At 36.4% G+C, this 16,666-nt stretch overlaps 1 protein-coding gene across 1 annotated transcript in view; it reads right to left on the bottom strand.

Moving 5' to 3' along the window:
• Positions 1 to 16,666, bottom strand: part of cry-dash (cryptochrome DASH) — a 42,958-nt gene that overhangs the window by 13,924 nt on the left and 12,368 nt on the right. The window contains exons 3-8 of the mRNA XM_039753522.1: positions 15,248 to 15,341; positions 13,634 to 13,764; positions 8,336 to 8,484; positions 7,196 to 7,284; positions 5,289 to 5,362; positions 4,843 to 4,932 (exon numbers count right to left, since the gene is read on the bottom strand). Of these exons, the coding sequence (XP_039609456.1) occupies positions 4,843 to 4,932; positions 5,289 to 5,362; positions 7,196 to 7,284; positions 8,336 to 8,484; positions 13,634 to 13,764; positions 15,248 to 15,341 (627 nt within the window). The remainder of the gene's footprint in view (positions 1 to 4,842; positions 4,933 to 5,288; positions 5,363 to 7,195; positions 7,285 to 8,335; positions 8,485 to 13,633; positions 13,765 to 15,247; positions 15,342 to 16,666) is intronic.

The following is a 16,666-nucleotide window of genomic DNA, read 5'->3' as shown; positions in this document are numbered from 1 at the left end:
CAGATGACACACCTGTAGAATCATGGAGGTGTTTAGGAGAGATGGCAGTGGAGTTTTTAACCAGATGGTTTAATGGAATCTTGGAAAGTGAGAGGATGCCTGAGGAGTGGAGAAGAAGTGTACTGATTTTTAAGAATAAGGGGGGTGTGTAGGACTACAGCAACTACAGGGGGATAAAATTGATGAGCCCCAGCATGAAGTTATGGGAAAGAGTAGTGGAAGCTATGTTAAAAAGGGAGGTGATGATTAGTGAGCAACAGTATGGCTTAATTCCAAGAAAGAGCACCACAGATGCGATGTTTGCTCTAAGGGTGTTGATGGAGAAGTATAGAAAAGACCAGAAGGAGTTGCATTGCATCTTTGTGGACCTGGAGAAAGCATATGACAGGGTGCCTAGAGCGGAGTTGTGGTATTGTATGTGGAAGTCGGGAAGTATGTAAGAGTTGTACAGAATATGTAAAAGTTAAGTGTGACAGTGGTGAAAACTGCAGTAGGAGTGACGGATGCATTCAAGGTGGAGGTGGGATTACATCAGGGATCAGCTCTGAGCCCTTTCTTATTTGCAATGGTGATGGACAGGTTGACAGACGAGATTAGACAGGATTTCCCGTGGACTATGAGGTTTGCTGATGACATTGTGATCTGTAGCCAGAGTAGGGAGCATGTCGAGGAGACCCTGGAGAGTTGGATGTTTGCTCTGGAGAGGAGAGGAATGAAGGTCAGTAGGAACAAGACAGAATGCATGTGTGTGAATGAGAGGGAGGTCAGAGGAATGGTGAGGATACAGGGAGTAGAGTTGGTGAAGGTGGATAAGTTTAAATACTTGGGATCAACAATTCAGAGTAACAGGGATTGTGGAAGAGAGGTAAAAAAGAGAGTACAGGCAGGGTGGAATGGGCGGAGAAGAGTGTCAGGAGTGATTTGTGACAGACGGGTATAAGCAAGAGTGAAAGGGAAGGTCTACAGGACGGTTGAGAGACCAGTGATGTTATAAGGGTTGGAGACAGTGGCACTGACCAGAAAGCAGGAGACAGAGCTGGAGGTGGCAGAGTTAAAGATGCTAAGATTTGCATTGGGCGTGATGAGGATGGATAGGATTAGAAACAAGTACATCAGAGAGTCAGCTCAGGTTGGAAAGTTGGGAGACAAAGTCAGAGAGGCAAGATTGCGTTAGTTTGGATATGTGCAGAGGAGAGATACTGGGTAAATTGGGAAAAGTATGTTAACGATAGAGCTGCCAGGAAAGAGGAAAAGAGGAAGGCCTAAGAGAAGGTTTATGGATGTGGTAAATGAGGACATGCAGATGGTGGATGTAACAGAGCAAGATGCAGAAGACAGGACAATATGGAAGAAGATGATCCGCTGGGGCGACCCCTAACAGGAGCAGCCGAAAGAAGAAGAAGAAAAAGCTTTAAAAAATAGTATTATCAATGTATTTTTGCATTTATAGCACAAAAAAAAAAAAATCACACATATGATTATTTACTGTACTGCATATTTAAAGTTAAATATCAAAAAAGTAACTAATCTAATATAAAAAGGTTTGTTATAAAAAGTTTATTCCTACTCAGAATTTCACTGAATATTTCAAAAGTCTCTCTTAACCTTTTCTGTCTTCCATAAGTGATAAACTCTATGAACATTAACAATCTGTTCAAAATTTAAAATTAATTTAATTATCATCAAGTTTTCCAAATGCTCGGCATCTAAACGATTTTTGTATTTTAATTTTATATTGATAATTGGACTAAATCCTCTTTCGCAGTCAGTATTTGAGGCCTAAAATGTGCACAAATGTCTAAATATGAAAATACTATAGCTCCTTGAAGCAATCCTGTTGTTTAGTAAATGTAGCCACATCTTAAGCTTTTTTTATAATTCCAGTTTCTAATTTTCCTTAATCAGTATCTTGAACCATAAAACTGGTGAATAGTACCAACAGTAGATAAACTGTCACAAGCTGTTAATGTTATTATGCAAGCGAACACAGTTTTATAAATGGATTTGCTTTCATTCCTAAATTTAATACACAAAATGAACCTTTTTTAAACTGTCATGCCAGTTGATTTATTAACTATCAAAGTGTGGTAGGCTGATTTTGTAACTTCATTTAACACGTTGACTTTTATTGTTGAATTTATGCACTCGATCAACTCAAAGGCGTAATTCTTACTTCACCAACTATTTGATATTTTCATGTATTTGGCAACATGAACATGATTATCCTGGACTGCCAACACAGAAGAATTTATTTTCACAGCCAGAAAAATATTATCTATTAAAATATTTACCTTGTAAGTTGCCACTTGTTTTCACTGCACACGTTCTTTTTTTCTTCACATTCTTGCTTAGATTCTGTTAATCTTTTTACTACAAACCAATTGGTTGATTTTTACATTTTTGTGACTGAATTGATATAAATATTTTTTCAAATTGGTCCACTTTTCAATCACTCCATGCTTTTCCTGAGGTCCATTTTTAAACGATGTACTTTCAAACATTTTTTGCAAATTACACCAGAATCACATGTTGCCTGCTGTTATGCGTGAAGTCTATTTTAACAAACATCCCAGAGTCAAGCATTCCATTTTAAACCCAAACACTACTTCGTCAGTTTAATAATTGAATTCCCTTTTGCTTTTAACTTAGAGATTGTTAAAGTGACAATGAAACACCAGCACAGACTGTTACATATAGCATAATTTTGTTTAAAACTGGTTTAAATTAGGTTGGTAATTCATCCATCCATTATCCAACCCTCTATATCCTAACTACAGGGTCACAGGGTTCAGCTGGAGCCAATCCCAGCCAAGACAGGGAGCAAGGCAAGAAAACAAACCCTGGGTAGGATGCCAGTCCACCTCAGAGGTTGGTATTTAATTTAATAAATTTTAGATAGATTCATTTTTTTTTTGAAAGTCAGGTCTCTTTGTGAGTAACCATGTAAAATCTGTGAGCAATGCTCCTAAAATATATATACGAGGGATATCCAGAAAAAAAGGTTACAACAGCTGTTAAAAATCGAAAAATGAATATATTTCAACCAAATTTACAGGGTATGTTCCAAAATATATGTTTATTTCTCAACATAATCGCCGTCAACTTCGATGCACTTCTTCAGCCTGGGCACCAGCTTTTTTATACCCTCGTCGAATACGCTCCGCTCCACCTCGGAAAACCACTTCTCCACTGTCTCCTTTACCTCCTCATCGTCGGAAAAACATTTCCCACCCAAGAATTCTTTGTTTGGTGAAAAGGTGAAAATCTGAGGGCGCAAGGTCCGGGGAATAGGGTGGGTGGGTAACAATATCCCATCCAAAGGACACAAGCAGGTCCTGAGTCACACGAGCGGTATGGGGTCTGGCGTTGTCGTGAAGGAGGGACACACCACGAGTCAGCATTCCCTCCTTTTGTTTTTAATCTTTTTTTAAATTTTTTTAGGGTCTCACAATATGTTTCAGCATTGATGGTGGTCCCTTTGGCCATGAAATCCACCAACAAAACCCCTTTTCTGTCCCAAAAGACAGATGCCATAATCTTCTGCTCTGAAAACTGAACTTTGAATTTTTTGGCTGATGGGGAATGGGTATGGTGCCATTGTTGGGACTGCCTTTTGGACTCAGGAGTATAGTGACATACCCAAGTTTCATCTCCAGTCACAATAGAGTCAAGGAACACATCACCCTCGATTTCATAACGCTGAAGAAATTTACATGCAGCCAAAATGTGATTTTGGCGATGTTCTGGAGTCAACATTTTTGGCACCCATCTTGCACTCAGCTTCCTGTAATCAAGTTTTTCTGAGACAATTTAACCCATGAGACTTCGTGAGATGTGTGGGAACATTTCATGAAGGGTGTCAATCGTCACAGGACGATCACTGCAAATTTTTTCATCAACTTGCTGCAGAAGCTCTTCTGAAACGAGAGACGGCCTCCCACTCCTTTCTTCGTCATGAGTGGCAGTGCGACCTTCTTTGAACGACCTAACCCACTTGTAAACATGCTGACGTGACATTACCTCAGGTCCATAAGTTTCCACAAGCTGACGATGGATCTCGGCCACAGATTTGCGACGCAAAGTGAGGAACTTGATGACCGAACGAATCTCGCATCGGCAGTAGGTGGAGCAAACAGCCTCAGCAGAGGTTGACGAACTCTCTTGCTTTGATTACATTTCACAACTGACTGACACGGTCCCGGGCTTATTTTGACCGTTAGGAACCCCCTACACGCAGGTATGCCAACCTTCGAAAAAAAAAAAATTCCCTGCACCCTCCAGGGCACTTGTAACCTTTTTTTCTGGATATCCCTTGTATAAGTACAGTAACCGATCACGTGATTACCCTTGAGCAATCATTGCTTCTAACCCCAGAGGCCTGCTTCAGGCCCGGCAGACCTAAAATAAGATTTAAGCCTCAACATAATGCAAATGTCCCAAAATATTAAAGTACCTGCCAACAAAAGGAGAAACCATAAAACCTTTGATTGGAAGGAAAGTTTGTTATCTCTGTTCTGCATGAAAACATTAGATTAATAATTTTTCTTGGCCATCACCACAAAGTATATTAGGTAAGTAATATAAAAATAAATATAATTTTTGGGTGGAGTATTCCTTTAAAGTGTTTGCACAACTATTGGGCCTTTGTAGGCTGTACGCCTGCAACTTGAATTTGGGTCTAGGCTGCTCGGGAAAGGTGAGGTCTATATTTTTGGTTCAGATCTGTACTGGAGTGCAGGTCTGACTGTTGCTTTTGAGGCCTGAATCTTTTTTAGGAGTTCACAAAAAAAAAATCAAAACACTGATCATAACTTCAGTCACAAAATGAGAAGTTCAGCTTACCAGTATGTGCTCTGATTTGCCGTTCTCTCTTTCTCGTACTTCTTAACTTGTTCATAAATATATCTTGGAGAGATGCAGCCCAATGCAAGCCTATAGTAACAATAAAACAAAATTATAGCCATCCAATGTTTGAGATTTAATTCTTTAATTACTATAAGTAAATATCAATAAATATTTAGGTAAACAAATCATACTCTACTTTAACAATGCCATATACTGTAACTATTAATTGAGGAGAAATGTTCAAACATTTTAATATATAGGTTCCTTATATTATTTACCAGAACTTGAGTTGATACACTAAACAATTTTTCTGTCTCTTGCTATTTCAAAAAGCAAGCAACCGTTCCACTCTCCCTAGAAATCCCTCTTACAAAACATATTAACTCCACATCTTGGAAGATGATTTATATAACTTTATTAAAACACACACACATATAACTCACCAGGGAGCAAATTTTGTTGAATAATCTACACCAATTAGTCCATTGCGTGTTTCTTTATAAGAAGCAATTAAATTCTGCCAAAAGCAAAGTAAAAAAAACATGTATTAACTTTATTTGTACATAAATAAGCGCAGGTATTTTAATAAAGTGGTCAGAATGTCTCCTAGGCCCTTCTAAGCAAGGGTGAGAAATATTCAGTAGAACCGTACATATTTTCACAATGTTGAAGATCTGCGTTCTTAAGTAAAAATGTGCATTTTCCAGTCTTTATTAAAGGCTGTCCTGTGCCAGAAAAAAATCTTTAGTCACCGTAATGTATTCAAGTGAGTTGCATATTGTGGCAGACACATGAAGCACAACTGTAAACAATAAAAGTACAAGTCCTTGCTCAGATGTTTAGCGAGGAATTATATACTGTATGTGTCGAGTTCATCTTCTCTGCAGCCCCCCTTTCAAGGATCAGCGTTCAATGAAAGATTTTCACACTTTTCTGAGCTTTGTTTATGCTATTATGATCACATGTTATGGTCTTGCCTTACATTTTTCTGCTCCGAATTGTGAATTTACCCTTTGAGGTTTAAAGTGTAGTATTACAGAGTAACTTTAAGTAAGGTCAAATAATTTGGCTTCCTCAGTGGTTTTTAGTTTGTTATTTGAGGTTAGACCTGTATATTTGAAGATTTCACTTTCTTTATGCTAATTTCAGTGTCTTTGATTAACTATTGTGCATTGCTTTTAAGTATTACACATTCCTATTTAGTTTCCCATTCTTTAGGATTTCTTTGTTAATTTCGTTACTTTTTTCTATTAAGTTTCTCTTAATTTGTATTGTTGATAATTATTTAATTCTGGAATGTTATCAAGTTGTTGATTAAGAGATTCATTGTGGGGATTCATAAATTGTCTTTGTTTTGCCTTGGGGATTTGAACCTATGACAGGCTATAACATTGAAATAGTCAAAATAGAAAGCAAGATATTAATGGACAGTGAGGCACAAAATCTCACATGCAGCCAAGCAGCAGATGGAGCATTCTGGTTAAAGAAAGTAAAAAAGGCATAAGGTGTATATGGAATTATACAATTTATTGGATTAATCTGTGTAATTAACATTTGAATAAGATGAAAAGAAAGCCTGCTGCAGCCCCCTGAAACATTTGAATAAGACAATAAGAAAGCCTGCTGCAGCCCCCTGACTTGCTTTCTCACAGACTATTTGAGGCCAAGGCCTAAGCTACAGAGAGAAATACTTGCCTTTATTTAGATTTTTTAGATTTTTGTTTTATAATATTAATGTGTGGCTTTCATAGCTGTTTGATTCAATAATTTAACTCAATGTTAGTCAAGCTAACCAATGTTCTCTAATGTGTATTCTAATGTTGGTATTTTTGGTCTAGCATTAGGTCACAGAGTAAAAGACCTATTTTCAGGAAGCATGTAACTTCTGTGAAATACAGAATTGATTAACAAAGGCATCCTTAAATACTGCATAGAATAGCAATGAAAATTAGACATGTAGCTAATTGTGAAAACAGATGGTAAACAAAGAAAAAACCCATGAAACTTGTTGCAGCAGGGTACTTCTCTGTAAACACTACACTGGCCATTTCATCATGAGTACAGCAAAATATCACAACTAGGTTTACATGCTTATGAAAATTTCTATTAAATGACATTAACCTTTAACATTCTAATGCTGACCTAAAAGGCATTTACTGTATTTATCACATCTGCTTTCACTAAGCAAGTTATTTTACCTTGCACAGACTTTTCCAATAATTTATTTTCTCCTCACAATTCTTTAGAGTGAATGATACACGCCTATTTATGCAATAACTTCATCAAAGTTGAAGGCAAACAGATATGTAATAATAATCGTAATACTTTAAAATATGGAAAGCTAACTTACCTTATCCCAGAAGTAGTACATGAGTCGTTCCAGTGCCTTTGTTTCACCCCCTTCACAGGGAAATGCACTGCGTGGGTCCAGTAAGGGACCTATCAACAGACAAAACCAGAATGGTCTACATCAGTCTCAGAATGAACATAGCACTAAGTTTTCAAACTAAACTTTTACTTAACTGAATGGGATACAGTTCAGTAGTATTTAACTTTGTGAACTACTTGACTCACTACTTTGTGAATGAAAAACAAGAAATCATTTTCTTACACTGCACTATCTGGTTTTTTTGATATTTTTCAAGTCAAAGTTATTTCTTCACAATCATGGTGTATATTAAGTTGCCACATTAAATTGTGTTCTAAAATAAGCTTTTTTATATATTTAAAAAAAAATGCCTTCTCTGTTCTTGCATCTTACAATTGGATTGAGGCGGACATGAGTCCTTAAGTAATAGAAAACAAAGCCCCTACAGCCTCTATCTTTCACAATATTTTGTCCCGATTTACAACATAAGGTGGGTTCCCCATTTTCCAGCTTAATGGGGACTTCCTGATCACTTTCTGTCTCTCTCACTTTCTGGAACAATCTTAGCACATGCCAGTGAGACTATGCTTATGTCCAGTCTTCACTTCAAACTTCACACATACAGGAAACATTATTTAAATATTTATTTTTGGACAATTTTTCAAGATAATTCTTGTGGTTGAGGTGGAATTACAAAGTTCTGGGACCACTAGCCCAAAGCTGCTAGCACTTAACCAATGCCACTTCATACAGACCTAACCTGCCTATATAGGGCCATGCCTCCATGATTGCTACTGGGCTACCTCCGCCTCATTTTAGTTAGTATGGTTCCATCTTTCTTACTTGGGATACCCTTAGTATTACCTCACAGAAGTTAATTTGATATCTTTCTAGTCTTTCACGTTTTCTCACCTTTCTGGGTTCTTCCAGAAAATTTACTTTCTGATCACCTAATTCACTGATATGACTTGAGGCATCTCCTTCAAATCTTGAAATGCTCTCCAATTGAAAAGGAGGATTTCCTTCTCTCTCTCTCTCTCTCTCTCTTTTTCCTGCCACTGTTTAAGCCATCATTGGATTGCCATAGCCACAAATAGATATTTTGTTCAATAAGGCTCTTACAGGTTTGTCCAAAGGTCTCATGGGATGGAATGTCTCCTTCCTCCACTCCTTCAGGAAGGGGCTTCATCTGACTGGGCATTGCAAATGTGGGCCGTACAATGCCTTGAGACTCCACAGCTTTCCTAAAGTAAGTGAACACGTCTGGCAACCTGCACAGAAATAAATGTAAATAAACATTTTGGAAAGGAAAATTAAGGAGGAGAGGTCCTTTCTGGGTTTGAACAACTAAAGTATTCTTTTAGTAACTGGTTAAGCAGAATGTAACACTGCCAGATAAAAAGGTACAGCCTACAGACAGCAGCACTAGCAAAAAGACAAACTGAACACTGAATCACAGCTGCAATGACAAAAGCTGATATTGATATTCGATAGAAGAAAGAAATGAGTGACAGGTTTGCTTGCTAGATGTTACACCACACAGTCCTAGCAAAACAGAATGAACTACTATTTTTGGAGATGAAGATATGTAAAAAAGCACATACATATTATTACCGATATATACATTAATGTTTTGATAAGGTTTTGATAGGCTTGTATTTCAAATTAAACATTTCAATTTAAAGTCATAAAATCTCTATGTGCTGAAGAAGACTACAGATAAAGATTTTTACAATACAAGTGAATGTCTTTTCTTAAACATTCCTTAATCGTTTATTTAATTCAGAGATCTAATAAAACCTTCTCAGCCATACACCTGTATTTAGGTTTACTAGTAAACAAGGCATAACACTTCCATATAGAAATGCAGTTTCTCTCCAAGTTTTGCCACAAGCATTGTAATGAAAACGACTTCACAAGAGACTTACATGTGAGGATTAGAAACATCTGATACCCTTTTCATCTGTCAAACCCTAAAAGTTTTAATCTTTACATATCACTTCTAAATACTGTAGTACTACAACAACATTTATTTATATAGCACATTTTCATACAAAACGTAGCTCAAAGTGCTTTACATAATGAATAATAGAAAAATAAAAGACACAGTAAGAAAAATAAATAAGAAAATAAATAAATAAGAAAAATGTACTCATTTTATAAATGTTTTAAATTGTGAGGTAGATAAAACATAGGCCAAAATGATATTTTAGAAAATGTAAAGAAGTTGCCAACGTCCGGTATTTTATTGATTTGTCATTGTTTATTTTATTTTAATTTTTTATTTTGCCTTGTTTTGAAAAATTGGCCAAAACTTCATGCAACCTCTGATAAAATCAATTATGATGAACTCAAGCTACATTTGATTACAGAGAGCAGACTTGAAGGTCTTTCAAGTACTTGTGACTGTAGCAATGCAATTCTCTCTGTGGCTTCACTCTTTCTTTCCGTCTTACTGTATCTCAGAGGGTCAAGTATCCCTATTGTGGAGAATACAACAAGCTTCTACCCACAGTGAATGTCAAAGATCTCTCCCATGTATGCTGCAGACCTTGACTGCTGCACACCTGTTCATCCAATTTGCTTTATTAAATTATATTTACTTTAAGTATATTGATTGTTCATGTTACCTTACTATGTGTAGCCTTCATTTAAATTTGCGTGCAACCATATCCTTATCATATTTTAAGCTACTAAACATAAAACACTAGAATTTGTGCTTTTAGCTAAATTTCCTTTCATTTCTGTATATTTCTGAAGCATTCTATTCAAACAATATTCATATCTACAATATATCAAAGTGTATTCTCTGTTCTACAATGTTAAGGTCACACAGAAGTGAGGCTATTCACTCATTATTCATCTATCCATTATCCAACCCGCTATATCCTAACTACAGGGTCACAGGGGTCTGCTGGAGCCAATCCCAGCCAACACAGGGTGCAAGGCAGGAAACAAACCCCGGGTAGGGCGCCAGCCCACCGCAGTATTCACACACTAGTGGAAACTAAAATATTTTTTCATGTATAAATTAAGTGCATTGTGTAAATGGACATCTGAGTTGCATGTCTACATTAATTTTTGTAATGAAGAGAGAATAAAACAGAGAAATATTTGTGTTTTGTTGTAGGTATCAAAAATAATAGTAGGAAATAATAATCCTAAGGTAAGAAACTAATAAAAAAAAAACTAAATGGTAAACCTTTTACAGATGTGAACTAAACTACTACCAATAACATATCCAAAAAGGATACCCTAAACTACCTTCTGGTTCCAAATAACTTTATAAAGATCTTTAACCTCACGTTTTCCAAGCAAGTATTTTTTTTTATAAACCACCTGTAGCCTCAAAGAGAATCTGGAGGATGCTGTCATTTATAAAGGATCTAAATATACTACAATGACAGAACCGCTCTTACTGTTTTTTTTCTGAACGCACACCATTTTACAGAATGTTTCATAAGAAAATGTCTAATCTTTCATGGTTCACAGCACATTATTTACCTTATTTGGCCCTGTAACTTGCTTCATCTTCATATGTTCTACTAAGGTCAGATCATGCCGTGATGAAAGTCATACATCGCCCTTACCATGTAAACTATTTTCAATCACAGACAAGGATTCCTACAGGTGCTGGTCATAAAATTAGAATATCATGACAAAGTTGGTTTATTTCAGTAATTCCATTCAAAAAGTGAAACTTGTATATTAGATTCATTCATTACACACAGACTGATGTATTTCAAATGTTTATTTTTTTTAATTTTGATGATTATAACTGACAACTAATGAAAGTCCCAAATTCAGTATCTCGGAAAATTAGAATATCAATTAAGAACAATGGAAAAAAGGATTTTTAGAAATGTTGGCCAACTGAAAGGTATGAACATGAAAAGTATGAGCATGTACAGCACTCAATATTTAGTTGGGGCTCCTTTGGCCTGGATTACTGCAGCAATGCGGCGTGGCATGGAGTCGATCAGTCTGTGGCACTGCTCAGGTGTTATGAGAGCCCATGTTGTTCTGATAGTGGCCTTCAGCTCTTCTGAATTGTTGGGTCTGGCTATTGCATTTTCCTCTTCACAATACCCCATAGATTTTCAGGCGAGTTTGCTGGCCAATCAAGAACAGGGATACCATGGTCCTTAAACCAGGTACTGGTAGTTTTGGCACTTTGTGCAGGTGCCAGGTCCTGTTGGAAAATGAAATCTGCATCTCCATAAAGTTCGTCAGCAGCAGGAAGCATGAAGTGCTCTAAAACTTCCTGGTAGATGGCTGCGTTGACCTTGGACCTCAGAAAACACAATGCACCAACACCAGCAGGTGACATGGCACCCCAAACCATCACTGACTGTGGAAACTTTACACTGGACCTTAAGCAACATGGATTCTGTGCCTCTCCTCTCTTCCTCCAGACTCTGGGACCTTGATTTCCAAAGGAAATGCAAAATGTACTTTCATCAGAGAACATAACTTTGGACCACTCAGCAGCAGTCCAGTCCTTTTTGTCTTTAGCCCAGGCGAGACGCTTATGACGCTGTCTCTTGTTCAAGAGTGGCTTGACACAAGGAATGCGACAGCTGAAACCCATGTCTTGCATACGTCTGTGCGTGGTGGTTCTTGAAGCACTGACTTCAGCTGCAATCCACTCTTTGTGAATCTCCCCCACAGTTTTGAATGGGTTTTGTTTCACAATCCTCTCCAGGGTGCGGTTATCCCTATTGCTTGTACACTTTTTTCTACCACATCTTGTCCTTCCCTTCGCCTCTCTATTAATGTGCTTGGACACAGAGCTCTGTGAACAGGCAGCCTCTTTAGCAATGACCTTTTGTGTCTTGCCCTCCTTGTGCAAGGTGTCAATGGTCATCTTTTGGACAACTGTCAAGTCAGCAGTCTTCCCCATGATTGTGTTGCCTACAGAACTAGACTGAGAGACCATTTCAAGGCCTTTGCAGGTGTTCTGAGTTAATTAGCTGATTAGAGTGTGGCACCAGGTGTCTTCAATATTGAACCTTTTCACAATATATCTAATTTTCCGAGATACTGAATTTGGGACTTTCATTAGTTGTCAGTTATAATCATCAAAATTAAAAGAAATAAACATTTGAAATACATCAGTCTGTGTGCAATGAATGAATCTAATATACAAGTTTCACTTTTTGAATGGAATTACTGAAATAAATCAACTTTGTCATGATATTCTAATTTTATGACCAGCACCTGTATGTATTGCCATGAACTAATGGTACAGCATAGAGTAAGAGCAGTTCTTGAACCATGGGTAACATGCATTAGCTTCAGTATTTGAAAAAAGTAAGAACTCAGTGAACAAACATGGAGTTTGAAAAGAATATACGGTCAGAGCTTTAATAAGCCTAAATATAACTGGAGACCCAGGAAAACTGATGGAGTAACAGACTCAACCCACATGAGCTTTGAGCTGACCAGTTCAGAAGTCAAGTTAATGAATCAATCAGTTCAACATTTTGTGAAAATTGTTATTTAAAGTAATGCATGTCTGAACTGCTTGCAATTATCTTCCTTTACAATGTTTGTGGCTTGGTTGTGCCTATATTCTTGATAATTGGTTCATGCTGCCATTACTTTCTGCTTCAGAAGTTTTTCAAAGGCTTTTACTAAATTTTAAACTCAAGTGGATTTAAAATTTCAGAACTTTAACTTGAGAGCATTTTGTAAGTTTTAGAAACTATATAGATTATATTTGACTTTTCCCTTGTTAAATGTTTCTGTAAATTGAGAATAGAGTGCCAGCAATACCACACTATATACATTTTTAATAAACCTTGTTTATTTTGTACTGACTGCCTAAAATCACTTATATTAGATATATGCATTTAAACAAATTGGTTTATTAAAAATAAGAAAATAAAGAAATTCCCTCAGTCTAATGTTTCAGTTACTACTTTTCTATAAATGGCATAGATTAAGGGTATAGAATGAACGAAAAGAGTTTCTTTTTAATCATATTGAAGTGAAGTGTAGTGAAGGATGGAGAGATTGCCATTTTCCACCTGGACTGTTCTGGACTGTTAAGTGAGTATTGTAAAAGCACTACATGTGACAGGACAAGTAAAGGAGACAAAATGTTCTATCACCTTACCCCCCTTTGCTTTTCCCTAGGGATTCTATATAGTTTATTAATCCCAGAAGGGAAATTGCCTTTTCGCATGAGCATAGAATTGGCCATTGCACAGCACCCCTGGAGCAATTTTCAGGTTAAGGACCTTGATCAAGGGCCCAACAGATAAGATCCCTTCTGGCAGTAACAAGACTTGAACTGGCCACTTTCCAGATACCAGCACAGATCCTTAGCTTTAGCCTAGTAGTTTTCTTTGGTTTTCCACAATCAAAACATTACCTTTTTTCCCTCCATAACCAACCAAAATTTTATTCACTCACTGGGAAATATGATGAAATGGTAGATCATCTCTATGAAAAAGGGAAGATCCCCAAAATGTTTGAACCTTGATATTCAGTTGTGAACAAACTTGTTTTACTCCAGATTCTACGACTTTTTCCTCCATTGTGACCTGAAACAAACATAGAAATATTTTCCTATAAATGTTAACTTTTTCTTGTAATCTGTATAAAGCATTTTTGATTGTTTCATATACTGACCAACACAATCAGTTCACAAAGTGAATAAAAACACACCAGTCATCAATTACATTTTTGAACCTACATTTTCATTAAGAGACAATGCAAAGATTAAGCTTTTCCTGGTACTGTAACTGTAGGAGCAAAGTAAGACAGAAAAACTGGATAAAATCAGTAACTAAGTGCAAAATATGAGGAAAACAGGACAGAACAAAAGCCCATTACATGGCACATTCTTATACAGGAGTTTAGTGTCATAAATTAACCCAATGTGCACTTCTTTGAGTTAATCAGAAAAAAGTAATTGAGCCATACTGACAGTGACACTGCTAAGATTCTAAACATGGGCATACAGAATTATCTATGAGAAAAACTCTTCATTATGGTTTTGTAAGCTATAGTCATGGTCCTATGTGTAATATTTCCTACATGACCCTATAAGACATTTTCATATTTAAAATTTACTTAACACATGGGACAGACTCCTAGCATGGCTTAGCTTTTTGTGTCAACTAGAAATACAACAAGAGTTTTGTTACTGTAGGCATACACACAAAACCATGCAAAAACTGGCAATATGATGTTGTAATTCCTAAGCAAATAAAAGTGATCTTATTTTAACTTTTATTTAGCCTCAAGGTCATTTTGGGATGCCATGTCTAAAAAGCTTATTATGCACATGCTCCTTCTTTTATGATCAGTATGACTGGTTAAAACACAACTTCACAATAAAAAGGAAACCGAAGATCTCTGCTGCTGAAGATAAAGCAGACCACCCAGGCAGATATGAGGTCAGATATTTTTGGCATTTATTAGTGAGGACAGCAATGCCAGGAGTCTACATTATATAAAAGATCCATCCAATTTTGAATGCCCAAACATTTTCAGTTACAACATGTTTAGTGCATGGATTTTCCTTCTGTTTACTCTTTGACGTACAACTAGAAAAAATAATCGGTGATGCATTTATGGGCCAAGTTTTCTTTCATTATCTTGTTTTTCTAATATTGTTAAAAAAGACATTTCATGGAGTTTGGTTATAATTTTTATATATTATTATTCTATCTAATCATGCAGTAGTGCAGTAGTTAGCAATGCTGCACCATGGATCCAGAACTCATCAAGTCCAGTCATTGTCTGTATGAAATTGGCACTTTCTCCCACCGTCTGTGTGGGTTTTCTTCTGATTTCTACAGTGTTTCTTTAACATCTCCAAAGATGTTCTGAATAAGACAAATGGCACTTCCAGTTCCTTGTGTGAATGCAAGTGGAGGTGTGTTGGAGATGGCACTGCACTGATCCTGTAGGACTGGTTCCTGCCTTAAACTTGAAGCTGTCAAGATAAGCTATTGGGCTCTGCAGCACTGAATAGAATTAAGCAGGTTTGAGAATGTTGTGTTATGTTATTTTGCTTACCTCATCTTGAAATGTTACAGCTGTCACAAATTTCAGTTTTTGAATGAGTTCTTGGATAACTTCCTCTGGTTTCCCTTTTCTCACCACCAAGTTACTGTAAAACATGTATACATTAAACATTACTATATTCAGTTTTCATTGTTAGTGCATCTTTGGATCAACTTAATATTTTATACTGAGCCAAAAGGTTTTCTGCCATAGAGGTGTACAAAAGTATTTTCCCCTTCCTGATTTCCTCTTTTATTACAGATTTTTGACTCTGAATGCTTTTATGTATTCCATCAAAATCTCATATTAACTGTTCATTCAATAAATTATATAAATATAAATGTGTTATGTGTTTTTATTCAGGTGCCCATTTTCTAATACTAGTTGTCTTACAAAATTTCATAAAGCAGCAAACTTCACCTAATCGGATGTATCAGAAGTACTTTATAACTTTTATACTTTTATATACCTGTATATATTTCTAGTTTGTATCACAAAAGGTTAATATTATTAACAGGCAGTGTGGTTTAGTGGTTAAGGCTTTGAATCTAGGACTTCTAGACTGGATTCAGTTGCTACTAATGACACTGTGTGACCGTGAGCACATCACTCAACCTACCTATGGAAAACAAATAAATTGTACCCAATTGTATCTCAGATATTGTATGTTGCCTTGTATGAAGGCATCAGTCAAAAAATAAGTAATAATGATATTATTAGATCACTGGAGCTGGTTACTCATGAACACACTATATACTGTACAATTCGCACATGAGTAAAAATTCCTGGATTATATCTGTTTCTGCTTTTCCTAATGACTAGGCTTTTGTTGATGGTCATTGCAAAGCACAATTTTACAGAAAAAGTGTATTCTTTTGAATTGAAATGGGTAATCAGTAGGAATAATGTGAAGTTTGAGTATATATTATTAGATGTTTTCAGTTTTTACTTGTTTAGGTCATGCATGCAAGTATTTTTTTTGTGTTTTTTCATCAATTATACGTTTGAGCTTTTTTTTTTTTGTTTTGCCATAGCTATTGGTAGACAATATACAGTAGTTGTAACACATCACATTAACTTTTGCCTTATTACAAACAGTAATGATGTAAACAGTAAGCACATTTAGAAGATTCATGTAATGAACTGAATGTATTTACTTTTGAGGTTGTTTTCTCTATTGCTTGAACTTGAAGAAAATAACTGCTGGTATTATGTTTTAGATGTTTCTTAAACGATCAGGGGCCTCCTTTAAAATCAGAAGATATGATTTTCAAAGTCCATAGAGGCAAATGTGTATTATAATTTAGTAGCTCTTGGGAAACCCATTAAACTTAAATTTACACCATCCGTACACATTGTTTTGGAAGCCCCTTCTGCCTCTACTCACTCCCTGTCATTTTGCTGTGTGAGGGACGGCCGGCAGCTCAACTC

This window comes from Polypterus senegalus, chromosome 5 (genome assembly GCF_016835505.1).
Source record: "Polypterus senegalus isolate Bchr_013 chromosome 5, ASM1683550v1, whole genome shotgun sequence".
In the NCBI taxonomy this organism is placed as follows: domain Eukaryota; kingdom Metazoa; phylum Chordata; class Cladistia; order Polypteriformes; family Polypteridae; genus Polypterus; species Polypterus senegalus.
This window is presented reverse-complemented; position numbering and strand designations above follow the sequence as displayed.